Source organism: Populus trichocarpa, chromosome 14, assembly GCF_000002775.5.
Source record: "Populus trichocarpa isolate Nisqually-1 chromosome 14, P.trichocarpa_v4.1, whole genome shotgun sequence".
NCBI lineage: Eukaryota > Viridiplantae > Streptophyta > Magnoliopsida > Malpighiales > Salicaceae > Populus > Populus trichocarpa.
In genome coordinates, this window is record NC_037298.2 from 4,441,938 (window position 1) to 4,469,550 (window position 27,613).

Here is a 27,613-nt window from a genome sequence, read left to right on the forward strand (position 1 = left end):
CTGGCTTCCCAGGCAAGGATAGCCAGAGCATCCCAATGCCACGCGTCTCGGACCTGGGACACAATTGGCACCTTCAATATTAATTAATCACATGCTAATTCTCGAATTACCCTCTAACTTACATATAACTATGGCAGAGATCCTGGAGTTTTTCTTCTTCTTCTTTTTAGCTTATATTTTATAATAATAATAATAATAATAAATCTGCAGTTCTGACGGTCAAGTTTGGAAGTGCTGATTAAGGCAGGGATGTTATTAAACATGTTCAAATTGAATCCAATTTAAAATTTCAATGCGGACATCATATATGTTCCCTCTAATTATTTATACGAGCTTTGGCTGTATTCTCTAAAGACAGCTACGTACGTAATGATTTAAGAATTCGAGTCTTTAATGCTATTTAATTCACAAATCAATTCCTATAATCTACGGCAATGACATAACAAAATTTGAAAAAATAATAATATAAATACACAGTACCGCTGTTTCTTCATGTCCAAAACACAAATCACTATCAATCATTTCATTCCCAAAACAGTGAGTTACTGTAATTTTCTAGAATCAATCAGTTCACCTTGGGCCATGGTGATTTAAAACCTCACAACAAATCGGGGTTTCACACGCTAAGTTTGGAGATTAACAGGCCAATTTAAATTGACTTCAGGCAAGGAAAATCTAGAACAGTTCGATCAAGTTCATCTCTACTTGCTAATATGTCAAACCAGTAACACTGACTATGACTGTGGTCTAGGACGGACAAAACCAGCTCTAAGCTCTTCGAACGAGTGGTCTTCTTGTTCCAAGATTTTTCTTGCTGTTTTAGGGGCACAAGAAACACAAGGGGTGGCTGGTGTCAAGGCAGTCAGCATAGGAACTGAGGTTGTTGGAGGAGTTGAAGCCACTGGAACAGGCAGCGTATTCGGGTTTCTGTTTTCATCATCTACAGCATTGACCGATTTTGAAGGTGTGTCCATTGGTGTCCTGTTATAAGGAGGCATTGCCTTTAAGGTTCCACTTTGTGATGATTTCTGATCCTCCATGAAATTAACAATGTTGGCCCTAGAGGACATGGACAGAGAAACAGGAGACAGGGGCTTCCGGACCAAGCTTGACTCATTTTTGCATGCCTTTGCAGCAGAAGTAGCGTGGCGCTTCTTTCCTAGATGACCAACAATCTCTGAATTTCTCCTACCTACGAAGTTTTTTTCAGCTTGAAGGGTAAAGGATAGAAAAATTCAAAACTGAAAATTTTGGAACGATTGTTATGTGCTTATGGCTCTCAAGTAGCATGCTAATAAAGTGTCTTGCTTGCAACTGACCAAACAGTCGGTTCTTCCAGCTGAAAATGCCAGGTGCTATCCACCAATTTAACATTCAAAATATCTTCCTACTCTTGTGGATCCCACTAACCTATGAAAGCAAAAAAAGAAAGAAAGAAAGAAAGAAAGAAATCTGATTGATTGAGGATTTACCAGACTGAGATGCAAAACCACCATTCTGCCCGTATCTTAAATAGCTGCATCGATCTAAGACATTGCCCTTTTTGTTTGGATTTACAAAGGGAGATGTTTTTCCAGATCTGTAATTTGGAACCATCGCTCCACCAAGAGAGAGTTTCTGATTAATTGCAACTCCTACGGAAGTTCTTGACGGCTTCCTTCCGCTCTGTGATGGACTGGGTTTTGACCCAAAAAGTGCTTCCTGCTCGGCAATCAGCTGTACCTGAAGCTTCTTCTGGTCCTAAAAATACAATAAATAGTTACAATAAGATATGTGAGAAGATGTTTAGTTAAAAAAACCCCATACGCTTTCCTATATAGCTAAATGAAGTGAGGGCCATACTCTTTGCCTTATTCTTTCTTGCTCCTTCTCTTGCTTTAGACTGCTGTACTGCTCAAGCCTCGAAAGAAGTCGTCCCTATAAGCAATAAAGGATCAAGAGATCTACAATTTGGAATGAAGATAAAATCAAGAGCAGCGAAGATGTTGAACCAAACCAATACAATATTGGATAAACGACCAAATCCGATTTTGAAACATGGCAACTGATCTCTTGCATCAGTCTTTTATAGGGTCAGAAGCACTTACACCATCATAAAAGAATGGAATTCCTCTTTCTTTCTCCCAAGCCATGGTCTTTGAAGTCAATGCCTCAACCATTGCTACTCCACGACCAAGTGAAACAAAGTAATTCATTTAAAAGATGTATGACAATTGAAACCCAATTTTGAAGCAGTAAATAATCTATTTTCAAACTGCTCTGAGAAAGCTTGCATTTGTGAGGTCATGCAGAGTTTAACATCTACTTGAAAATTATACAGTTATGACAAAATATGCTTACCAGGAATTTTGTTAACCATAACACGGGCTTTCTCAGCACGTTTCAAGGTAAGATGTGCTCCTCTTCCGTAACTGTAACGATTTTCATCCTAGAAAAAGCAACATGTAAGGAGGTTTAATCGAGAAATGAAGAAAAGTAGAACAATAATTTAGTTACAAAGACAGTGAAAAAGTCCAACCCTGTTGTACTCCTCAAGCCAAGACTCTTCATCACATGCAGTCAACCACTTCTCCACCTTGTCAAGTATATCTTTCCTGCTTGAGGCTTCCTCTTTAACCATTGCAATATCAAGCTCAATCTCTTCTAATAGATGCATGGGGTCTTCAACCCCTGCAAAACGATAACCACAAAACAAAAGGACAGTGATCTAGGTGCAAATCTTTGAGCAGAGAAGTCGGATTTGAACGAGAATTTAGAACACAAGGTTGTACTATTAAACTAAGGAATTAAAAGATCTGCACGGACAAGAAAACATGTCAATCTTATTCATTATTGCCACATGAAAGCACTTCTTAAACCTGGTTGGCATTGACATTTTAAGATATTCAAGAGATCTACCGGTACAGTAATATTCATACTGCTTGGAGCATACTTCAACTTAGTACTTACCAGATGCTACAGCTTCAGTGGAATATTTTGCAGCAGTGTATGCTTCCAAGACCAAGTGTGTTTTCCAGCATATCTCCTCTAGCTCCAACCTCTTTTTGAGGACAAGCTCTTTCACTTTACTTGATTTGAGTTTCTCTAGCCTCGACACTTCCTCCTCAACCTGTGACACAGAAAAGTTTAATAAATACTTAAACACCCATTAATTCTTAAAATGAACTAAGTGAATTGCAGTAGATTAATGAATTAAACATTAGTTTCAACTCACGTGGTTTATAAAGTCCATGGAAAGCTTATTAGGCTCACTGATCTCAGATTCTGAAGCAGCAATTTTACTAGTAACATTGTCAAACATCCTTTGCTCCTCCATTGGAGTGTCCATCAAATTCCAAAGCTCTACAAGGGTAGTTGCAAGAACTCGAAGCTGGTAGAATCCCAAGTATCAGAAGGACCAAGCACAACAAAAAAACTAACAAGCGTTTTGCAACAATACACAACAACTTGTTCCCGCCCCCCCCCCCCCCCAAAAAAAAAAAAAAAATAAATAAACCAACCTTCTGCATTCTCTGAATCTTGACCTCTCGCAAACGTTGTATCTCAGAAGTTAACTTCTTAATGGTATCATCAGTCAAGTCTTTCACTCCTTGGCTGTCATCCAAACTTGGATGGATATCATGTATTGTCTGTTTAAAATCCATCCCAAGAACTCCACATATGGATTTTAGGCCATCCACACGGTCCACTATCTGCTTAAGACGGTTGCTCTACAGATGATTCGTATATTAAAACCGGTCAAAGAACCTCGCTTTTGCACCATAAACACCCAAAAACATAAGAACCAAAAGTTCATAAATCGCACAGCACAAATTATCAAAATGGATTCTAACACAATGTTCATAAAAGCATGCCGAATTGCTAAACATGCAATATGAATATCTCAAAATTCCTTTATTTTCTAGTCTCTTCCTTTCACGATGCACAAAAAATAATTAGATCTCCCCAAATTACTAATTAACTTCTTGATGATTAACAATAAATAAATAAATTGCACAACATACAATACTAAACAACTAGCATCCTCTCAACTTCTATATACCGAATCAACACGAAAAAACAAAAATAAAATAAAAATAAAATACCTTGTTGTTCTCGAGCTCAAGTAAGCGTTTCTCGAGTGCATCTAATTTCTTCATGGACAAGTCAGTCCCATCCATGATCACACCTTCAGTGGACCCAAAAATCTCACTCGAAACCTTCTGTAATTTCCCCACGACCTCAACAAACAATTTCCTCCTCTCTTCTTTCTTATTCCTCATTTCCTCGACTCGCGGCACAATAGCTCCATGCTCCTCTCTCAAACTCACCCTCACTTTCTCCTCCTCGCTCTGAAATTAAAAACAGACAAAAATTAAAGTAATTTTTTAAAAAAAATACAAGAAAATAAATGTAGGCTGTTCAGAATTTTCAGTTACTTTTACTGGTTCTTCACCAAGAACTGAGCGGATATTTTCGATTTCCGATTCAGCGAGAGCAATTGATTGTTGCAATTCGGATCTGCGTTTGTTCGCTGCGATCACTTTTCTCCGGTACACTTCGACGCATTCTTGTTCAATTTCGTAAACTAATTTATCCCTTTCAGTATCCGCCTCTCCTACTTCACTCCATATTTTCTTCAATTCTGTTAGTAACAAACTGCAAGTTGTTTCAATACGCGAAAATTGGTTGCTGTTGTTGCTGTGATTGTACATGATGGTGGTGGTGGAGGCGGCGGCAGTCTGTGGGTGGGTGGTGATTGCTTGGGATTTTGGCTTTTAAAGGGAAAAGTAACGCTTGAAATTTGATGGAGGGAGGGAGGGAAACGAGGGGAGAGAGAAATGGAGCGGGATGAGAGGAGCCGTTATTTTGGGGAAAGGGAGGAGAAGAGGAGTATGATTTTGACACGTCAGTGAGGTGAGTGGGAAGGTTGGTGACGTGGCTGAATCAGGAGGGGTTAAGCTTTCTAATGAGAGTTTTTTTTGGGGAAATGGTGGTGGACACCGCAGGAGCGATTTTTTGAATTTGAATCTGGGAATAAAGATTTTTTATTTAATTTCAGGAATGAAATTTTCTGCGAAATGACGTGTCGTTTTCATGAGATAAAAACGACATCGATTTGGCGAGCAGAGTCTTATTTCGAGTATTCATTTCCTTTCGTTGGTACCATAGTCATAAGACCGACTTGGAAGGAGAATCGGGACACGGGTTGGGATTGGTCCAACTTCTTTGGAAAACGGGTTGGGATTGATATGCGTTAATCTAATTTTTAATTTAAAAAAAAACCCAAAACAATATTTTTTTAGTAAAAAAATATTTTTTTCTACTGGCACAGCCATGACTAAATCTTAGATACCATTTACGCGAAACGATCTTTTAGACCCAATGGTTCGCAAAGAATCAAGAAAATAATTAAAGCACATCAAAATGATAAACGAGCTCCCGGAAACGTTATTTTTACATGGCAAGCACAAACTGCAAAGAAAATAGGCAGGAGACATTATTGATTAAAAAATAATTGCAATCAGATCAAGGCCAGCAAATTTAGAAAGGAAAAAAAGAAAGAGAAAAGAACATCAAGTAACTAAAAGTGTTTGGAATAATGGTTGTGGTTGCTTTTCACTCGAAAATATATCAAAATAATATTTTTTTTTATGTTTTAAAATTTATTTTTAACATCAACACATCAAAATGATATGAAAATATTAAAAAAATATTAATTTAAAACAAAAAAATAAAAAAAATTAATTTTTTAAAAAAATGCTTTTAACACAAAAACAAATATGACTTAAGTACGGATGGAACCACCCGATCACAGAAACTGCAGCTTCTAATCAAAAAAAGAAAAAAAACTCATTAAGATCTTGGAAGTTCTGTTCTGAATAAGCATAGAAGAAGAAAAATGCAGATATAACAGGCCTATCCAAATCTATAGATAGCGAATCCTTTTCGTACAGAGATCGAGGGATTTAGCTTGTAGAAATAGGCTACAAGGGCCATTTTCTATAGACTTTTTTTGTTTATTTATCAATCTATTCTGATTTTAGAGATTTCTTGGTGAACCAAAAGGCAAAAGCCTTGTTATCTTGTTCCCAACTTGAATTCTATTATATTTTTTTTTATGATTATTTTTTAAAGTATTTTTTATTTAAAAATACATTAAAATAATATTTTTATTATTTTTTAAAAAAATATTATTTTAATATCAGCATACTAAAACAATCAAAAAATCATTAAAAAAATTAATTTTAAAAAAATATTTTTTTCAAAAATATAATACCACCACAAAAACAAACACTATCATAATATTACATACTTCAACATCTCAAAATAAACAAGCATATTAGTTGCACTTGCCCACTTCAAGCTCAATCCAGGTCAAGCTGTCCATAATCCTAACCTGATATCCAAAACCAAACCAAATAAAGATAATCATCTGCAAGATTAAATAAAAGCAAAAAGTAGCCTTGTACTAAAAGAAAAAAAATCAACTTGCAACTCCATGTCCACTTTGAATTCAAATCCCACCATGTACCGCCATGTACTTGACCACCAATGAGCCCAACATGATACCATAAACAAATTCATAACACTAAATTCTTCAGAGCTAAATTATACAAGGTAGTGAATTTCATTTCATTTGAAATAATCGAAATATCTCGTTCAAGTTCAAAACACATAACAAACAAGAACAAACTTCATCCTGTTCAAAATCCCGATCCATTCTGATATGGTTTTGTTCTATATGTTTCGCGATTAAAATAATATATATTTTGCTCTTTTCCTTTTAAAATAATATATTTTTCCTAGAAAATAAGAGATTGGAGACAGTTTATTATATAGGCAGTTGTGTGTCTTAATAGATAGTAGTAAGGGGTGAAATCGGTTTCTTGGGTAAGGTTTAGTTTTTTTATAAAATGATAAACATAATTATTGTTGTTTTATGATTTTGTGATTTAAGTCGATCTAATATGTTGTTATTTTGATAATTTTAAAAAAAATATCTTGAATTGTTTTTAGTCAAATTATATTTTTAACAGTCGTTCAGGTTGCCTTTGAACTTGTTGAGTTAATTGAGTCACATCAAATTAACTCCCGTATTTCTACCCGTGTTCAAAGTTTAAATTGTGTAATTTCAAATTAATTTATTTTTAGATTTAAATTAATATTTTGAATTATTGACAACTTTAAAACTATTTCAATTGAATATAGCCCCTTCAAATAACCAGGAAAATCCAAATGAATAGGGGCAAACAACTCAAATAATCTCAAGTAAAAATTATAAATTCGCAGCATTTTGTACTCTTTGCCTTGCCTTGCCTTTTTTCTCTCTCTTCATATTCATCAAAATAATTGTTCTAGAATGATATAAATTTCTTGAGCTTAAATGAAGAGAACCTGTCAGGGATGGTGGAATAAAAAAATAGTCACAACATGAACTAACTGTGTTCTCAAATTCTCATCTCAACTTTTTGGATAAACAGATGTTAATTAACTAAATTCTCATCCAAACAAATGCAAGAATGGAAAAATATTGCATTTAACAGGTTGATCTTAAAAATAATTTTTAAAAAATAAAAAGTTATTATTTTAATATATTTTAACATAAAAAATATTTTAAAAAATAACTATAACTATATTTCCAAACTCATGTTGTTCTTTATTCTATCTGCCTCAGCCTGCAATTGACGAGGGAAAAATAAAATTAAGGGACTACAAAACCAAATTTTGAGTGAATTTGATGTCAATAAGAGAGAGAGAGAGATGTATAACATGAAGATCACATTATATTTTGTTGGGCCTGGTTTATATTTGATAGAGGGAGAGAGAGATGTGTAAAAATACATGTTTTAGAGGTTGATTAAAAGTTTAGTAATGATTATTTTATAAAATAAATTTTGTTTAAAAATACATTAAAATAATATTTTTTTGTTTTTAAAAATTATTTTTGATATTAATATATCAAAAAGATCTGAAAATATTAAAAAAAATTAACAGATTTTTTATTCAAAATTTGCCATACTCTTATTTAAAATACCAAATAGGAGTTAAGACAGTAGTTTTGTTAATTCAAATAGAAAAGGAGGTTGCAATAAAATAATTTCGTGTAAATCTATCCATCTAAATACACATGCAAAGGAATATTCTCATGCAGACAATATCCTAACCACTAAAAAATAAAGGAATAATTCCACCAGAGCTTTAAAAATATATATGAGCACCTTAGAACAAACTAACTTAGGTGGGGGGTCTCGTAGCACCAAATCGAGTGATACTACCATGTCCTCCAGGTGTCCCAAATTCATGCATCCTGTCAGCAAAAACCCTTGCCAATTATTGGATGAACTGTCTCTGCCAGTCGAAGCAATGACTTGGATGAGAAGAAGACCTTTTTTCTTCTTTTTTAACCATCTAGATCAGGTATAATGATAAGAACTTTGAATTAAGAGGTTTGCTTCTTCTAAGATCTCAGGTTCGAGCCATGTGGTTGCTTATATGATGATCACTGGAGGCTTATATGATCGTTAACTTCAGGAATTATGGGATTAGTCGAGGTGCGCGCAACCTGACCCGGACACTCACGTTAAACTAAAAAACAAAAGAAAACTAATTTTTTTATTATAATTTTTTAAAGGTGAAGCCCCAGTAGCCTTTTGAGACAATATTTTATGGGAGTTCATTTCTGAAAATACCAATTGATTAATATATATTGATAGATTCCTTGTCAAGCAGTAGTAATAAACAAACTACTGGTATCAATGGTAGACATTAGACAACTCTCCCTGCAAGAAAAACGTAAAACTAACACCAGCTGTGCAGAACGATTTGTGTTTTACATGAATTGTATATTTAAAAATATTTTATTAATTAATAAAAACTTTAAAATATTAATTAATAAAAAATTATAATTTATATATATTTTTAAATGTAATCATATAAACCACCGGAATACGAAACAGTACTTGGATTTTATCTACTAATTTATTTTGTGGATAAGTGTATCATTGTATTTATTCATTCTTTTTTACTACACTTTTTAGACGCGGTCACTGTATTTGCTACAATTAGAATAAACAACTAGGTAGTTTAGTTTCCGTGTGTTGTCTTGGGTTACTTTTAGAAACGTGTATTATTTTTAATTGTAAGACAATTGAAGAATAAAAAGCTTTTTAAACATGCATAACTGATATCATTAAAAGATATATAATTTAACTTTTAAGTAATAAATATGTAACATATAAAAAACTTACTTAAATTATTTTGAATTTTATATAAAAATTAAATTATAAAATGTAAAAAGACATTAATATAACATAAACGTTATTTGAGCAACTCAAGACAAAATGTAGCATGATGAACAAAAACAGTATGAAATCCCAACTTTAAATGAGAAGTAAAGTCCCAACAACTATTAGCAAGTAGATAGTAATAAATATTTGTCAACTCCTTGTTACTGTAAGGACCTGAATAACTTAGTTAAGTATCTGCAAAAATATTTTATGTGTCTGGATCCAATGTATAAAATGATTAAACATTCGCCTTAAAAGATAATTTTTCCTCCAAAAGAAAGCAACTTAAAAGCACCTAAAGCCTTTAAACTTTCTTAGGCAAGCATTGACTAGATAGTTTCCTCCATCAGATTGTGTGTGTGTAGCAAAAAAACTCCTAAGTGTAAATCGAAAAACCTTAGCACGCATTTAATTAAACAATCCAATAACCATTCTGTATAGTAATGAAAAAAAATTCATTAACAATAAACAAGAATGAAATTGAGAAAATCAAGCAAAAAATAAAGATTAAGATATCTCACATCGAACATGGGTAATTTACCTAGTCATGTTTAATAAATTCATCTATCAAAATAAATTTGTAATGAAAAAACACATAAAATTTATAATAAAAACCAACACACACACAAAATTTATTGAACAGTAATTAAAAAAATAACAATGCAAGGCTGTATATATGAAAAATCTAATAAAAAATGTATATTTTTTAAAAAAATTTGTATAAAATTAAGAAAAAATCACATATGAATCATACCTACCTAAACATAAAAACAAAATTTTATTTGAAAAAATATACACAAATGATGCTTTATTTTTTAAAAAACTATATGGAAACAACGAAAACACCCTTACATGCAGCATTATTTTTGTTGAAATCTAATGGTAATCTTGTATTTGAACTGTTTTAATAATAGAAAAAGACGGAGAAACCTCTCAACACATTTATATTCCTCCCCTAGGGGAATGACTACATCTTCTTTGTTTATTTTTTTAAAAAAGACAAAAGACGCCTCCAACTCAAAGGTTAAAAATTTGTGTCCTGAACGATAAAATCAATATCTATACTGTAGCCCAAAAAACCCGAAAAGAATATTGTTCCCAATCATTCTTTTAATGTCAAATGTATTTCATGAAAAAGACAATCCTACCTCCAACTGCATGCTTATCAAGTTTTTTTTGTAGGGACAATTTCGTCATTACACTACTCCAATCCACAATAATCTGTGTCTGGGTGAACAATCATACACTGAGTTTTAGTTTTTATTGTAATAAAACAATGACACACGGTGATTCCAAATTACATGTAATAAAACAATACTTTCTATTAAGAAGAGACTGTTGGGCATTACAACAACTTTTATTTTTTTATCTAATCACATAAAACACCTGTTTGGTTAGTTAAATAATTGTTTTTGTATAAAATCTCATATATAATTGTATTTCAAATCTTGATTCTATAGAAGCTAAAATAAAATATTTTTAATTCATAAAGATCTACTTTTCACATCAATTTTAATCAAACATATATTTTTTTAAAACTAGAATTAAAAGTGTTTTTCTTAAACCTATTTTTTCAAACCGTTATCCTAAAAACTATCACAACGCCAAACATATAGTAAGAATCGAACATAATTGATCTTCACTTCTTCAGTCGTGCTATATTCCTAGAAGCTGAAAAAAGCGCGTGTTTGATATCGTGATGTATAATATTTTTTATTTTAAAATATATCAGAATAATTTTTTTTTAGATTTTTTATATTAGCATGTAAAAACTCCTAAAAAGAAATATAAATTTAATGAATTTTTAACTGAGGAACACTTTTCAAATTCATAAAGTAAAAAAAGCTACCCGCTCCAAAACTATCACGCATCCCCAGTGTATAAAAATTCAAATGGAGTAGCAAAGTTTAAAATAATATGTCATTGACTAAACATATAATTAAATCGGACATCATCAAATAGAATAAGATCGGGTTTCAAATTCAATATGTTTGATGCACACATCGAATATCATTTCACAAAGAACAAGAAATAAAACAATATTTGTTGGGGGAGATACGACTAAATATATAATTAAATCAAACATAATTAAATCAGAATAAAATTGAATTTTATTTTGTTTGATGTCCGTATTAAATATCATTGCAAACAGACCATGAATAACAGATTGAAAAAGACAAAATGAAACAAGAAATCAGGAGAGATAAAAAAAAAGAAGTTTAGAGAGAGAATGAAAAGTAGAGTGAGGTTAGACTTTTTTTTTATAAAAAGTCTCTGATAAATTTAAAACGAAAAAGAAAAGATAAAAAATAAATAAAAAAACCTTGAAATTTCAGAGTCCCAAAATGTCAGAAGATAGACAGTGAACATACAACAACGACAAAAAACTCTCTTGTTTAGGAAGTTACCTAGAAACCCCTCTCTTTCCATTTCTCACTCTCTCTTCTTCTCTTCTTCTTCAATTTCTCTCCAAACATGAATCCTCCTCACAAAACGGAAACTGATCTCTTCCATAACCACCATGACCTGGTCCCGCCACTCCCTCCTCCTCCTCACCAGATCATCATCCCAACTCCTCAAACCCAATCACAACCGTCCATTCAAGACGACCTTTCCCTCCCCGAAATCGTCCTCTTCTGTTCCCCTTCCTCCCCCGATAACTCACCGAGTCAATCCTCCTCCGACAACGACGACTCACTCAGTCACCACCAAAACAACCTCCACCACAATTCCAATCGTATCCTCAACCCTCACGCGCCTGCCTTTATTAACCCTGAGCCACACATATCCACACAGTTCTACACGTTCAACGCTGAATCTCACACTCTTATGATCCGTTGCATACTCGAGCAGCGCCTGGCCACTCCCGACGAGATCCGGGCGGCGACGCCGTGCACGGTGTTGAAATCGTGGCGGAATGTCTGGAAAGATAGGAACGAAGACACCGCTTACCTAACGGGATGGAAAAGGATTCAGGAGAAGTTAATGGCGCATGTGGACTCTACATCTGGTAACGAATTTCTCTGTTTTAAAAATAATTCACAGCAATTTGTTTCTCATATTGATCAATGGCAAGATATAGTTACTAGTTTCCACGGCGACGCCGATTTAAAACATTTAGGGTTAAGAGAAACAATAGAGAGAATTAAACAAGTTTGGACTGTAGGTGCTAAGTTTTATGGAATACCGGAGAGTTTTATTAGGGTTTGTGTTGCTGCCTGTCCGGTTTGTTCCACGAGCGAGGGTTCTAATTCGCGGAATAAACGTAGGCGTTTTGAGTACACGGAGTCATTTGATGTGCCTGCGAAGGAAGTTCCAACGAAGTTACAGCAATTAGCAGCAAAACATAAGGTTGTGCTTTGTATTAGGCAGAAATATATTAGGTATAAACCGTTTATGGCAGAGGTTAAGGATTATGCCTGCCATAGGGCGGGGGAGCCAGTTGCAAAGAAGTCAAGGATGTTGAAAAGAGAGCCTTATGCGTCAAAGAGGTGTGGGTGTGGGTTTAGGATTAGGGCGATTGTTCCGATTACGAATTATAATGAGAAGGATAAGACGTTTGTGTATCAAGAAGAGGGGATGGCAATGTTTAAGTTGTATGCAGTGCATTCAGGGCATGAACCGGGGCCATTGGATGGGAATGCGAGGATAATACATCGGGTTGTTGGGCATAAAGGTGGGTTTATGATGGATCAAGAAATGGTTTATGGGGTGCGCGAGGATGTGGATAGTGAAGGTTTTGGTTTGTTGGGGAAGGATGATGGGGAATTTCGACTTTCAGTTTTGCAGCAGGTGCAAGAGTTGAGAGCTGAAATTGGGTTATTAGAAGGGAGATTGAGGAAAATCCCGAGTGAATTGTTGGGTTCGGTGGCTCAGGAATTGTATGATGTTGTCAACAAAGTTAGGAGCATAGGGGATGAGAGTTCAAAGACAATAGGGTTGCTTTCGCACAAGTCTCATTCAGATGATGTGTTAGTGGGGGGAAATGATCTGGCTCACTGGACTGATCACCATGAACGGCTATATGGGAATGGCAAGGAGGCAGAATTGATCGAAGATGATGAAGATAGTTTTGGCCGGACACTTGGGGATGTTGTTCCCTGGGACCAGATGAGGGCAGAGTGTAGGAGTGAGAAGGACCTGTTGAGTGAGCCGTCTAAGCCTGAAAAGTGGTTGAAGTGCAGTGATTTTGATGAGAAGAGCATTCTTGACTGTGAAGATACTAAACTAACCAAGCCCATGAGACATGATGAGGGTATAGTGACAGATGTAGGTCTTATACAGGTTGATAGTTTCTACCATGAGAATGCTAAATGGTATGATTCACCTTGTGGGTTGGACACCAGTGCAGATTGTGAGGACAGTGAATTCAGACATGGGGAAATTGTGTAGAGTCCTCAAGAGCCAGGTTAACCTGCTCTAACTTAGGGATTGAGATTAAATCATGCCCACTATCCATTCTGACCTCTGGAAGTGGGCTGTACATTTATGTATACTGAAGATTGGAGCTTCTCACATGCTTCTGGGTATCTTTTGTATACTGTACTGTAAATTATGGCCAACTGGTCCGATCTGCACGTATCTTATTTATAACTATTTGTTAACAACTTTGTGGACCTTAATTTTCAGCTGGTTCCTACGGGTAATGCGTATCTGTGATGTGTTAAAAATTATTATATGTAATTCTTTGAGAATGTTTATGTATTATATACCCAATCTTTCTTTCTAATATTATTGCTTGAAGTTGTGTGAGGCTTCTCTCCCTCCCTCCCTCTGTCTCTGCTCGGATATCTGTATTCTTTTCTTTGATGAAAAGCTCTGAAACATTAGCTTAAAATGCTTTACTTCTCTGAATTACATAACCAGCAATTAAGGCTGTTTTCTGGCTTGTTTATTGTCCTAGCTGTTACGATTGTCATCAGTTGTGAAGCTCCTAGAACATAATTTCTAGAGGTGCATAGATTCTCTCTTGTTTTCTTAATTTGCTATGTCATAGTCAATATAAGGCTTACATGTGAGCAATTGTTACATAATTTTCTGCCTTAATGTAAAGCAACTTTCATTGCTGTAGATTAATCATGCACCATTAGCAATCTGTTTGCATTCTTAGGTCTTGGAATGGGCCTGTATGGGTATTAAGTGAAAAGGTGAACTTAATCCATATGCCTTTAACAGTGAAATTCAATCATATATCATGTGCATAGAAAGTCTACTAAATCTAATATGTTCATGGCCAAGTGGTTTCTTGCTGGACCCTCTATTGTATGAAGTTGTCGATGAACTTGTAGTGGATTCCTTTTGTGTGTTTAGTAAAAAGTGGTGCCCCTTAGCTTATTTGTATGGAAATTCGATGTACAGGCTTCTTACATCACTTGCACAATTTATATTTGCGGTTTGCTTTTTGGAGGGTATCTTTCTTTCCTTCTTCATCTGCTTATTTGTCCTTTTAACTGAAAGAAAAAAAATAAAAACAAATCTTAGTTGATTTGTCCAACCTTTGGAAATTTTTAAATCTTGGTGGTGTTAGTTCCTTTTACCACATTATTAACCAGAGAGCAGGAGTCAAGGATACATCTCCTACTCTTCCACAATTAATATCTGTGTTCTCTTAAAATGGGTGCTGTTCTTTTTCTTTAATCTCAGGATAGTGTTAGTGTGATTTCTTTCAGCATTTATTGTGAGTTGGCTCTTTGAGGTTCCTATTTAAAAGTTTCTGATCAGACAATGAAATTTTGTTCTCTATACATGATACAACATTTTATCAAATTGAAGAATTTTTCAATTGTGGACAATGCTTTCTGGAATAGTTTTGCACACGTGTGCACCGAGACTTTCAACAGTCTATGCCACAATCTATATTTTGCACTTGGAGGTTCAAAAAGATGAAATATTAGCATGAGCTATGTATTTGTGCATGCAGACTGAGGCTCTCTACTGCTGTTTTGGCAACATCAAATGCAATTCAATTTACAAACAGCATGTGTCTTAGATCTTTTTCTTATGCTTTTATCTTTTATTGGTTCTGGATCTGGAAATCATTCAGTATCATTTTGTCTTGAAACTTTTTATCCTGTTCAATAAAAAAGAAAGTGTGATTTTTTAGCTAAATCTTGCATTGATGATGTTAAAATAGGAACATGGTGTGTTCATTATTCAGATCACTGATAAGTTGTTCTTGTAGGTGTTCTTTTCCTGTGCAGTTTTTCTTACATGGTTTTATCTAAAGGTTCAGATCATCGTGATAACTATTTGCAGAAGTGTTTCAATCTTCAGTACTGCATTGATCGGATGCTTATGAATGAGGAGCAATGACCTGAGCTTGCTCTCATTTTTCCTATGAAGAATTTCAACCTAGGAATCACAATGGCTATGTGAACAGCTTATGGAGGTGAGCTCATAAAACCCCTTTTGTTGGATTCTATTAATCCCGGGAACTGGTTATTCCATTATTAAATCTTGAAGGCTCCCAAATACTGAATTTTAATTTTGTATCACATGTATCCAGGTCTGGCTTACATGCCCAGCACCAGGAAGGCTTCTTTCTTGGCATATCCTTGCTACTAAAGCAGCTGGTATGTTCTTTAACAATTGATTCTAAATTTGGTCAGCAACATATTCATAGTAAAAATGTCATCAAAATTTTGCTGAAAGAGTGGAGGTGGCTGTACACATTGATTTACAGGATTTGCTGTTATGCACACAAATTTCTTAACAATTTATTTATTGCTCATGGCTTTCTGAAATAAATAGACGTGACATGTTTATCTAGAAACTCTCCTTTGCCATTGTTACTTCTGGAAATTCTTTGCCATAAGAAATGCCACCATTCTTATGGCAAGCTGAAAGGCACCTTAAGGCTTTGAGCCAGGTTAAGAAATTTATAGTCTTTTGGTAGACAAGCCATTGTTCTATTTATGCTTTTTGACATAAATCTGGTTCCATAGTCATAATGTTACTTCTCCTCTTTTTTCCATGGCTCTACATGTTCATGCTAGCCCCGGTCCCTACACTCACAAATCAAGACATTCTTAAGAGATACACATATCACATACTGACTCCATAGTTCATTATTCATCATATTCTATTGGCTTTTTAACTCTATAGTGCCTCCTTTGTCCTTTGAATAAACTTATTTAATCTTCATTTTTTAAAACAAATTTTTGTTTTGTTTCATTGCTGATGCACAACCTTATACTATCTGTTCTGGCTAGGCCAGACAAAAGTCCATTTGGAAGCACCTTGGAAACCATGAAGGTATTGCTTTGAAGATCAAAGAAGGCATACAGTAGGAAAAACCTTTGAGTAGGATCCAAATCCTAGGAGAAAAAAGTTTGCGTTTTTTGCCCCCCTAAAGAAAAGATGAGTACTATCGGAACACTTAAATCAACTAATGTTGTGTTTTTATGCTTTACTTCTTCCTTAACTTTGGCTCCCACATTATTTTCTGTTTCCGTTCTCTATCCTTATCTTAGAGGTCCAGCTCAGATATCTAAAATGCATCTCCCTTTTTTATACTCATGTAATTTCCTTTTCTCATTATCATCTCCCCCCTATCCCAAGTGTTGGATCTAGGATTTTGTGTATATCAAGGCATCCAAGATTCTTTGGAGCTTGATCACGCTAGTCTTTGGGGTTTAAAATTATAATCACGGTAGATTGCGAGCTACAACTAGATGTCATTTGACTATGTTTCCTTTTCTTGACTACAAGCTTGTGAAAGCGTGGCTGGGAACTAGAATCAAGTTCCCTCACATATTTGCTCCTTGTTCCTGCATGTTATATTGAACGCCATGTGGCTTTGTATTGAATATGCTTCAGACAATATTTATGAAAAATCAACTTGCCAATCGTACTTCATAATCAAGGTTCGATCTATATGTGATTTGCTGACAACAATGCTGGAAATTCCTTCTTCAGGGAATTACTTAAATTTGTTGTCAAATGTTGGAAGAAAAACAATTCAAAATCCCCCTTCGCCGCCTGCTCGCTTATTGCTGCCAATTATTTGATGGATGCTCATGCTCCAGGCACTGCGATCACGTGGACTTGCTCATCCATCCATGTAACTGGGCCTGATATTGGATTGATGTGCTTTTACACCAATTTTAACAAGTGGAATTCTCCCTAAAACTAGATCATGGTCTTACTGAAGTGAAAGAAACATTAAAGGTAGAGATATGAAATATTACGATTTTCATTAGATTGTGACCCATACAAACGGAGCTAACAACACTAGAAGGGCAACAGAAGCCAAAGCCGATCGTATCCTAAAAATTCCAAGGAGAGTTTGGAGGCTTAAATCTAACTCGTGGCAAGCATATAGACACAAACTCCCGAGTCAGCTCTTCACTATTAACTTCCTACTCCGATGGATTATAGAAACCTGTCATTTCTGTTGATGTTTGTTGCACTTGTAACTGATCAAAATGCGTTGATATGTTAGAGCTTGAAGCTAGCTTTGTGAACGATGGTACTTCTGAGGATGAATCAAGAGTTGTTTGAGAGGGGCTTTGAGCACACTGAGATGGTGGCTGAGGCTGAGGGAGGCGCTGCAATGTTGAAAGGTGGGCTTGAATGAAGGCCAACTCTGCTTGCAAATTCAATACCTGTGGTGACAAGATAAATTCTCATCAGAATCCTTACAAGTAGCATCCAAGTTTGAACTTGCAATCCTGGAACAAAAAGATATCGCCTGTTTTATGGCTCCTCTTTTTTTTGGATAGTAGGTGAAGAACACAAGATGCTCTTGGAGCTGCTGCAAACATACATCGAACGTAGAAACCGGACAAGGAAAAAAGTTCAAACTCTCGGACTTGTTCAAGCATCCTTGTTCCCTAGCTCTTAGAGCACATTCCGTTGATATTAATTATATTTTCCATATATATTGAACTCTCGGACTCTCTCTCGAGGTGCTTGAAGTAGTCAATGCTAACAAAGCAATGGCATTTTACCTAATCCAATAAAGCAAGCACCCAATAATTAAGTGGTTATCTGCCCAACGAGCCTAAATGTAGAAATCATAGGCGCTCCATGAACGACTGTGCGCTATCATACACGGATTTTTCAACAAACTATTCAAAATGAGAAACCCTAACAAAACCCACTAACAAAGGTTTGATCATGATAAAATGATCCGAGGTATATAAATAAATTGTCTTCCCGTGTGAATGCAAGACTTTTGGGCTCTAGCCAGTAGATTTACCACCTTAGAACCAACACATGGGTCTAGGTCCCACTACTATTATAGCTTCTTACAAGGAGACATTAACCCTCCTTAATTTGTTGATCATAATAAATGCATCAAGACTTCGACTTCAATATGTGGCAGATTACGAGTAATAATTATTAAGGACTATACATCAAAGTCAAAACCATAAACACTTAAATATTTCTCGAGCTTGCTGAAGTTTGCTTTGTACTCCGGCAAGCAACAAGATCCCCCTTCAGTCAATTCTCTCTCGGAGTTTTACCATTCACAGCTCAAGTTAGCTTAAATTTCACGCAATTTTGTTGAAAAACCATGATTAATTTTGTTACACCCCAAAACACTAATATATATTCACTCAAAAAATGCGCAAGAGTTTCACTCAATTCATTACATCGAGAAACCAAGTGAGAAGTAATGTTTGGAAGAAACCAAAGAGAAGTTAGTGAACCCTAAGTAGAATCCACAAGAAAACTTAACTTCATGTAAGAGCAGTTTGGGCCTAGATAACAAGAAACCCTACAGAAGGTTCACGTTAGCAATAATTGTTCAAATTCACGTATAAATATGCCAAACCAATGACTTGACGAACTAGTGAAACTGGCAAATAATAACGTGCAAACCTCGACCAGCTAGATTTACCTCTACGGTTCTAGTCTTCAAGACGAATCGTTATGCTGCCATGAACAAGACAAAGCCTGACGAACAGTTTGACCCATGTTGAGAATTCCTTCTAGCATAATTACTTGATGACGATCTAGTTTCTGATTTATCCATATATGTACAGCTCTATTTCAATTTTCAAGGACTACAAAAACAGAAAATTCTCTACATATGAACTAAAGGGGCCAAAAGCAAAACTTACACTATCATATTTAACGAAGTCTCTCCAAAGAAAATTTATCATATGAAGGTCTTTTGAAGGTAATTTAGAGGAGAAAGAAAGCAAGGGAAAGTTCTAACACAAAATCCCTTGCAGTTAATCATAACTTTGAAGCATAAAACACAAACCATTTGTAAGCGGCACGATCGATGTTGTCGACCCCAAATTAATTATGTCAATAGATGAGTACTCTTAGTACTAATAAGCTACAATTAATCTAGACAATATGGGAGCTTCAAGCTTGGATATATATATGTTAATCACTCACAATTTTATTCTTCTACCACCGTTCTGTGCAAGTTTAGAAGGGGATAAATGAGGAAGAAAGCTAAAGATGAAAACCCTGACCAAACTTAGCCTTCAAATACTAATTGAAAGGTTTTTGGCCAATTATCATCAAGAAAAAATATTTACCTGTTGTTGGAGAGTGAAAATGTGACCTACACAACCATAAACAGGGTCTCTAACCCTAGCCAAGGCCTCATAACAAAGAGTAACAACAGCATCAAGACGCTTGTGAGCAGGAATGCGCAAGAGCAGCTTAGAAGCATTGCTAGCACCAAAGACCTTGTGCACTGCTGCAAAGTGAGCTGTCCCTTGATCAGGATCAAAGTATGGTGCAAAAATGCACCCTTTTACACACTTTTTCCTGAGGAACTTGCAGGCACCACAAGGCCCACTCCCATTATTTGCACCAGCACTCATCATCTTCTCTCTGCAGAAATAATCCACTTCCTTGGGGTTTCAGTTTCACTCTTTGTGGGGTCTAACTAGCTAGATAGAAGATAAAGAGGGAGAGAGATAAAACGAAGGCATGGATGCGTATTTATTTACTCCTTTAGAGACCATAGAAAGGTCTGTTTAATTTTTACTACTTTGTTTTTGTTAATTATTAAAAAAAAATTGAAACTTTGGTGAAGGGTCAATAATGTGAATTGACTGGTTAGTTGAATATTGTTTTTTCATAAGAAAAACAGTTTTACTTTTTAACTCCTTGATATTAATTATTTTACCTTATATCCAAATGAGTTAACACGCATACCTTATTATTTTAAATTTAAATTAAATAAAAAAAATGCCCTTTCTTTCCTTCTTTCTTTTTTTCAATACTAATTAAAATCTAAGAAAAATAAATGAAGACTTTCATAATAATTGAGAAAGATTTAATATAGTTGGTGAAAAAATGATGGAAAATATATATCTATTATTTTTTATTAAAAAAACACATAGCTAATCATAATTAAAAAACGTGGAGGGATTAAATTTTAGCAAGAGAATGTACTTGCTAATTAAAACTTTAAAGCCACGGCAACTACAGAGGAAGCAGAGGGGGAGCAAGATTGCGTGAAGCAAACATACATGCGGTGAGGGACAGTGCATCAACATCCAACCGCCGCAGCTGTGGCCACGTGCGAGACCCCACGTGGGACAAACATCCTATCCTCCTTTCCCATCAAATTATTATTTTCTCTGCAGTCACTTCCATGATTTTATCAGAGATGGAGATGGTAAGTCGTGAAAGACAGAGGGACTCCCCCCTCCCCAGCTTTTAGAGCTCTGTTCCCTCTCACCTTGTCATCTTTGAGTGTAGGCAGAGCACTCAAGCAAGAGCTAAGAGTGACTGCAATAGTGCTAGGAGAGATCTGCAGAGTGTAAATGGCTACTGTTTGCGTGTAAAGACATATCTACTAGCACTGTAGCAGGTGTGTGCACTTCTTTTTTTTCTTCTTGCCTCAGTTCAAGCTCCACTGTGAAAATGATGAATGATTGCATTCATCCATGGCGTGTAATACCTGGGGAAGCGTTTGTTTTTGCGTACAAATTATATTTTATAAAATTTTAAATTTTTTATTGTGTTTCTAAATTATTTTAATATGTAGATTATTTTAAAAAATATTATTTTTATATATTTTTAAATAAAAAATATTTTAAAAAATAAATATTACAATAATATTAAACACCATCTCATTCAGTGTTTAAATGAGTCTAGCTAATTAATTGCACGGTACATGTATCGATAAAAAAATTGCACTGAAATTTACTAAAGAAGTCTTGCCCCGACTAATAATATGTTTGGGAGTATAGTTCGGGTTATTTTTTAAAGTGTTTTTTGTGTTGAAATGTATTAAAATAATTTTTTTTAAAAAAATAATTTTTGAGATTAGCACATCAAAACGATTCAAAATATACAAAAAAATTTTTAAAAAAAATTGAATTTTTTAGAAATGTGGGTTGACCCGCGTTTCCAAACAGGCTCTTAAAACATGTTTTATTTTTTATTTTTTTAATTACTTCAGGTTTATTTTTTAATTAATTTTCAAAATTTTATTTGAGTTATGTTTTATTTAGCTCCTATGTATTTTTTATATCAAATCAAGACGATAAAAAATTGATTATTCACAAATTTATTCAAAACTTTCCCGTTTATAGTGTTGTTTTTAATTAGTCCAGTGACTGTAATCTTAAAATTTGAAAAACTCTAGTTTTTTTTCTATAATTTAGAATTATAATTTTTAGAGCTTGAAAAGAACATAAATTCTTTTTTAATGCTACACACTACACTATTCATTTACTCCTGGAAACTATCATATTTTTCTAATTTCGTGCTCATAAAAATATTCTAAACATTGATGTAGAATATAATATTTTTGTAACAATTGTACTGTGACAAGCATAATTGCACGTCAATTTCTTGTACCGTAAAAAATATCATAATATATAGCCTATCATGACTACCTCCTTAAAGGGCATATATACAAAATGGTGCCAATATTTCTGGCCCTAGCTAAGCGGCTAATATCTCAAGCGAGAGCCATGGATCTCAAGATCCACACGAAGAGATCCCTACGGATGGCAGCGAGTAATATTTATACCTGAACTCGAACTTAAAATTTTTACCTGAATTTGATTGGGTATAGATTAAAACTGACGCAATTAGATTTCGAGTTTCCATGAATATTCATTGGGTATTCAACAGCTTGAATCTTTGATTGGTTTCTCGAACAGAAACCCAACAGTTGTTGCTGCGTTCAAGTCTATATGATCAAAGCCTATTCTAGCAGTGAAAAGCAATTGCAGATTTTTTGCCCTCTTGATCCTTCTGCCATACATAGGCGAGGACATGGATATCAAGAATATGCTTTTCAAGTTCTGTGACAATTACACAGCAAAGAGTAACAAAAATCAACCAACTAGCCATTCTCAACAGTAAACAAGCTATTAAAATTATAGTTCAAGCAACTCAACAATGATTTTCTTTTGGAAAGGCTAAATGAACATACCCAGTGATGGATCAATCTATTTCATACTAAATTTTTTTATTTTTTTATTAAGGCCATGACTAAAGGGACCAAGAAAAAGAAGACCTAACATAATGGCTTAACAAGAGTCAAGATCCATGGAAAGAGGGTCTGATAAGATGTCAAACTTAACTCTCTTGGGCTCGGCTACATGCCAGGCCCAAACACCTATGGGTCTGTCAATATGTCGGGCCTAATGTCCTTGAGCCCATGATTGCTTTAGAGTCAAACATCCAACATGAAAATCTAGAATCATCATTTCCTTACACTCTAGTTGTTCAAAAAGTCCTCTAAGAATCATTCTTTTGTCAATCGACATTAAAGTTGATTGTAAGGGTTGATTCCATTGACATTAATATTGTATATAAAATGATGTGAGGTCGTCCTCTATAGATACATAATACTTCCATTAACATTAATGTCGTGTAAAAAAAATTTACATCAATATTAATATAATAGTCTCCCTCCTTATTTTGATGCAAAGAAAAAAAAGACTTATGACCTCTCGAATAAGAGGAAGAAAGTTCAAGGTATAAATGTTATAAATACTCTTGTAATAACATGGGTAAATGATTCACAATCTTCATTCTCTTATAACATACTCTCAGCATTTATCAAACATAAATTAGGAACAAATATTTTTGTTCTTAGAATTCAATGCTTATTTACTATGAATCATCATAATAAAAGTCATTAATTTAATCATTGGAGGGTCTCTCAATCTACCAAAAGAGGTTGTTTTACAAGATATCTACCATTTGTCATTAACTCTTTGAACACTCAGTCAAAGAGAAAAGAAGACTAACGTGAACACATGATTATCTGTCATACAAACACTATGAAACACAAGTTCCCTAGTATTTTGGATTCTGAAGCATCATCACCAGCCTTTCTTTAATGGTTCGATTTGTAAAAAAATAAAAATAAGAAACCTAAAAGAAAAGAACAAGAATAAGAGACTATAGGAGGCTAGAGATGAAATAATGTGTACTATAGAAAAGAAACCAAATTTTATATTTATATATACTTGGTATGAATGTAAAATTTTGACATTTTAAGGTTATTTATGTAATTTAGGTCTGGGCTGGGGTCAGATAGGGTTCAGTTTAGGCAGGACAATATTCATACCCTATCCAAACCCGAATAGAAAAAAAACTTTTATCATTTAAAGTCAATTCGAGTTGATACCCATATGTATATAGATGGGAAAATATTTTGTGAAATATCTGAGAAAATATACTATTTATAAATAGTATGAATCACACCATGCAAATAGTATTATTTATGAATAGTAAAACAAGGTGAAATAAGGTAGCTCGATTAGACCGAACCAAGGAAAGAGAGAGAAAGAGAGGAGAGAGTGGAGCTCGGTCTTACCGAGTTTAGGGACTCATGACTCGTTTTGAATGAGTTTTTTATAGTAAACACTATTCATAAATAATAAATGAGATTATGTCAAACTAAAAAATGTGATAGAAACAGAAGAGAGAAAGAAGAAGGGGTGGAGTTTGATTTGACTGAGTCTATGTACTCTAGACTCGTTCTAAACCAGCTTTGAGAAAGAAAAAAAAAGAAAAAGCTCAATTGATTCTCGACCGAATCAAGTGTGTTGGACTCGATTGGGTTATGAGTCTTGTGACCTTACCTAGTCTTGTGGGACTCAGTTGGGCTGGCAGACCTAAGCTCTTCTTCTCCTTTTGTTTTTGCTTTTTTTTTTTGTTATGTATTATCACTGATTATTTCATAATGATGCCAATGAATGATGCGGTCCCGGTTTCTTACATTGAGAAAAAGACAGTAATATATTTCAATCCATGACATTTTGAATTGTTAAATATATTTACTTATTATATTGTGAAATACTGTCGCATCATTTGGAAAATTCGTTATTATGTCGGAGAAGAAATACAATTTATTTTTAAAAATCATTTTTAAATTACAAGTTAATAAGTACTTTTTACTTATTGGATAGTAAAAATGTTATCTTCTTTGTAAATTGAATGTCCCTATAAATGCACAATAAACCATAGCAAACACTTGGATAAGACATTCGAGGTTTTTGCCCCGAATAAATTTTTCTTCAATAAATAAATTCCTGCCATGAATATAAATTTTGTCAATTTTTAAGGACAACGAGACAGGAAAGTCTGCCAGTCAGTCAATCACTTCTCGATGACTTGGACGAGCAGGGAATAAATCACGTCAGTACACGTGGCATCCCGCGGATGGTCCTCTTCTCGTCCTCTCTCTTCGAGAAGGAAGAACATTTATGGATGCTCATGCCAGAGTCTGACGAAAAGTGAAAGAAAGGACATGCTAATGAATTGACTAAGGTAATTCATCTCCATTTTTATTTTTATTTTTATTTTTATTTTTATATATACATAGAAATAAGGTTCCTTGCCACTTGGCGTTTACTAAGATTTTACTTTTAATCAGATGTTTTAGCATCTGAAAACAATTTTAATGTTATTTGTTCCTCGGTAAAGAATACGAAAAAAAAATCTTTAAAATTATCTTTGTTAGGAGCAAAATTAAGAAAATAATTAATCTATTATGGATCTATTTCATCATGTTTTATCCATATTCCAATTCCAATAAAATAAATCATGGAACCAAAATATTACAAAAAAAAAAACAACAATAAAGAGTTAAAAAAAATCGAGCTCATATGAGTTGCTGGTTAAAAACGGAATATAAAAATTGATTTAAAAATACATTATTAATTCTAATATTATATTTAAAGAATCTTAATGCTTTAAGATTCTCAAAATTAGTAGTCTTGTTTTTTGCTAAAGTGATACGGAGGACAATTAATGTGCTGAGAAAAATGGTCCATACAAAGAGGTTCACACGAAATTACAAATAAGTGCCTTTTAGCCCCACTTTCTCCTCGTGAATTCTCCTCGCCCTTAACCACTCTGACTCAAAATAATCCAACCCAGTTCTCTACCATTTTTTTTTTAGATTAACTAGTTTATATATTCGATTAATTTTATAAATTCTAAAATTAATGATAGTAATCCTAAAGAAACTTGAACGAACTCATAATTATTAGAATACAAATCCAAAACTTGAATAATTAAACTATTCTTCAGAATTAGTTATCTACCGTATAGAAATAGGCTTAGGTCGTGATCAGGACGAGCAACTCCTCCCTTGCCCTAGGAGGAAAAAACAACAAAGAGAAGTTTAGGGGAAATCTGGTATAATTTATGTTTTTGTTTCCATATGTTTAGACACATGAACAAGAAATCTGTATGTTTTAGATTTTTTTTCTTGAAGCAGCTTGACTGTGGAAGTTTTTGGCACTCAGTTGTTGGTTTTTTGAAGTTTTTTTTTTAAAAAGAAAATAAAATGAAAATGAGAGCAGGTGGCCTCCTAATCATCCTGGCTTAATAATAGAATAACATCGTAGCAAACTGCCCCAATTTTACTGTAGTTTTTTGTTTTTCCTGAAGGTTAAAACTTAATCCCAACACGTACGGTGGCTGGTTCATTGCCATTCGATCGAAAGCTTATGAGCTAGCGTCTTAGGCATGCAGAGATAGAAGAATGGATTCACATTAAGAATTAATCCAGAAAAAGGAGATGAGGGTGTGGGGGTTTTCAAGTTTCACCATCATCATTGCACTTGCTGATCAATGATCTTGGGCCAAACTCTACAGGCCTTCGAAGCAAACATTTCTTTAGTTACAGGCTTCAAAGCTAAAAACAGGATGAATGCAATGACTGCTCTCTGGTTTTTTCTTTTCTTTTTCCTATGGCATTATTGATATGGGTACGACATGGGACGACAAACCCAATGATCAACTTGACAATCAGAACAAATATGAACATCTACCATCGTTTTTTTGTTACAAGAAATCCAAGCTGTGGCTGTCTTTCACACATCCTTGGTGACTGCTTGTATTTTCCAACTATGTGCCATGATTATTGTATATGGTTTTTATTCTGGAATTTGGGTAATATGTTATTTGTAAGGGAACATGGAGTAAAGTATGTTGCTCCCATTGAGATTACAAAGTGTTCATGACTCATGTGCAACAAACACCCTTTGCTGGAAAAGAGAAATGTCTGAGAATGAAAACCTGTTACATGGGCCATTCAACAATATACTAAACATCGTATTAGATTATCAAAAAAGGACCGATTTTTCAAAAAATTTAATAGTAATGATCTCTTTAAATCAAAAAAATTCTCAAGACCAAATCCCACCCGAATTCTATAGTAATACAAATTAATGTTGTACAAGCATTAATTTAATTTAAAGCATCAAAACTTTCAAAAGAATGGTCAGCATGATAGATTTCCTTGACAGTTTGACGAATATGACTTTAAAGGTGACAAAGGCATATCCATGGATTTCATGATTGTTCCAGTCCTAAATCTTTCTTCGACTAATTGACTACAATAATAATAAAAAAAAAACTAATTATTTCCTTCATAAAGTCCTTTTACTAATAAATTAGAGCACTTAACAGCTGCTTTGCCATATTTTATGGTGACATCCTTTAACGCATTTCTTTCAACATAAATTTCAACGACCACAGCTATAGCTATTGTAAACAATTTTTCTTTTTCTGATTCCTAGGTGTTGACCGCACGAGTGGCACAAATTAGAAACTTCAAACTTGTGGGGTCGGTCTGAACGAGACTTGCATTTTTTTGAGCTGTGATCAGGTTGCTACATGTTCCTGTTTGTAAAAGTTTAGACAAGCCTAATCACAGATTAAGGTTCAAGAGTAGACTAATTAGGAGCTTAAACAAAACTAATTAAGGTTCAGGAGTTTTTCGGACATGTTGCCAGATAAGTGGGCTTTTCTCAAATTCTGTAGGGACCTTGTTTCTCAAACTTCCTACATGATACATGATAGCTGTGATATTCAAACTATGTTTGCAGCTCTAATATATATTCAAATGGTTTTGTTTCCATCCTGAAATTCATATTGGACTC

At 34.3% G+C, this 27,613-nt stretch overlaps 3 protein-coding genes and 1 long non-coding RNA gene across 4 annotated transcripts; 2 read left to right on the forward strand and 2 right to left on the reverse strand.

Annotated features, from left to right (window-relative positions):
- Positions 1-440: 440 nt before the first annotated feature.
- Positions 441-4,843, reverse strand: LOC7464864 (65-kDa microtubule-associated protein 4). Its single transcript, XM_024584743.2, has 11 exons — positions 4,419-4,843; positions 4,086-4,331; positions 3,501-3,710; positions 3,215-3,370; positions 2,950-3,109; positions 2,519-2,670; positions 2,341-2,428; positions 2,088-2,161; positions 1,843-1,917; positions 1,473-1,740; positions 441-1,192 (listed from the first exon to the last, which is right to left on the reverse strand). Exons 1-11 carry the CDS (start codon positions 4,692-4,694, stop codon positions 735-737), a joined length of 2,163 nt encoding a protein of 720 aa, XP_024440511.2. The 5' UTR covers positions 4,695-4,843; the 3' UTR covers positions 441-734.
- Positions 4,844-11,640: 6,797 nt separating this feature from the next.
- On the forward strand, positions 11,641-14,021 carry LOC7464865 (uncharacterized). The gene has a single exon (XM_002320026.4). The coding sequence runs from the start codon at positions 11,745-11,747 to the stop codon at positions 13,659-13,661; it is 1,917 nt and encodes a 638-aa protein (XP_002320062.3). The 5' UTR covers positions 11,641-11,744; the 3' UTR covers positions 13,662-14,021.
- Positions 14,022-15,575: 1,554 nt separating this feature from the next.
- Positions 15,576-16,934, forward strand: LOC112324085 (uncharacterized). The gene is made up of 3 exons (XR_002977752.2): positions 15,576-15,657; positions 15,775-15,841; positions 16,486-16,934. It is a non-coding gene; the product is annotated as an uncharacterized LOC112324085 (long non-coding RNA).
- A 505-nt stretch (positions 16,935-17,439) lies between these two features.
- LOC7488902 (LOB domain-containing protein 19) lies at positions 17,440-20,192 on the reverse strand. The gene is made up of 2 exons (XM_002320693.4): positions 19,772-20,192; positions 17,440-17,875 (listed from the first exon to the last, which is right to left on the reverse strand). Exons 1-2 carry the CDS (start codon positions 20,063-20,065, stop codon positions 17,630-17,632), a joined length of 540 nt encoding a protein of 179 aa, XP_002320729.2. The 5' UTR covers positions 20,066-20,192; the 3' UTR covers positions 17,440-17,629.
- Positions 20,193-27,613: the final 7,421 nt, after the last annotated feature.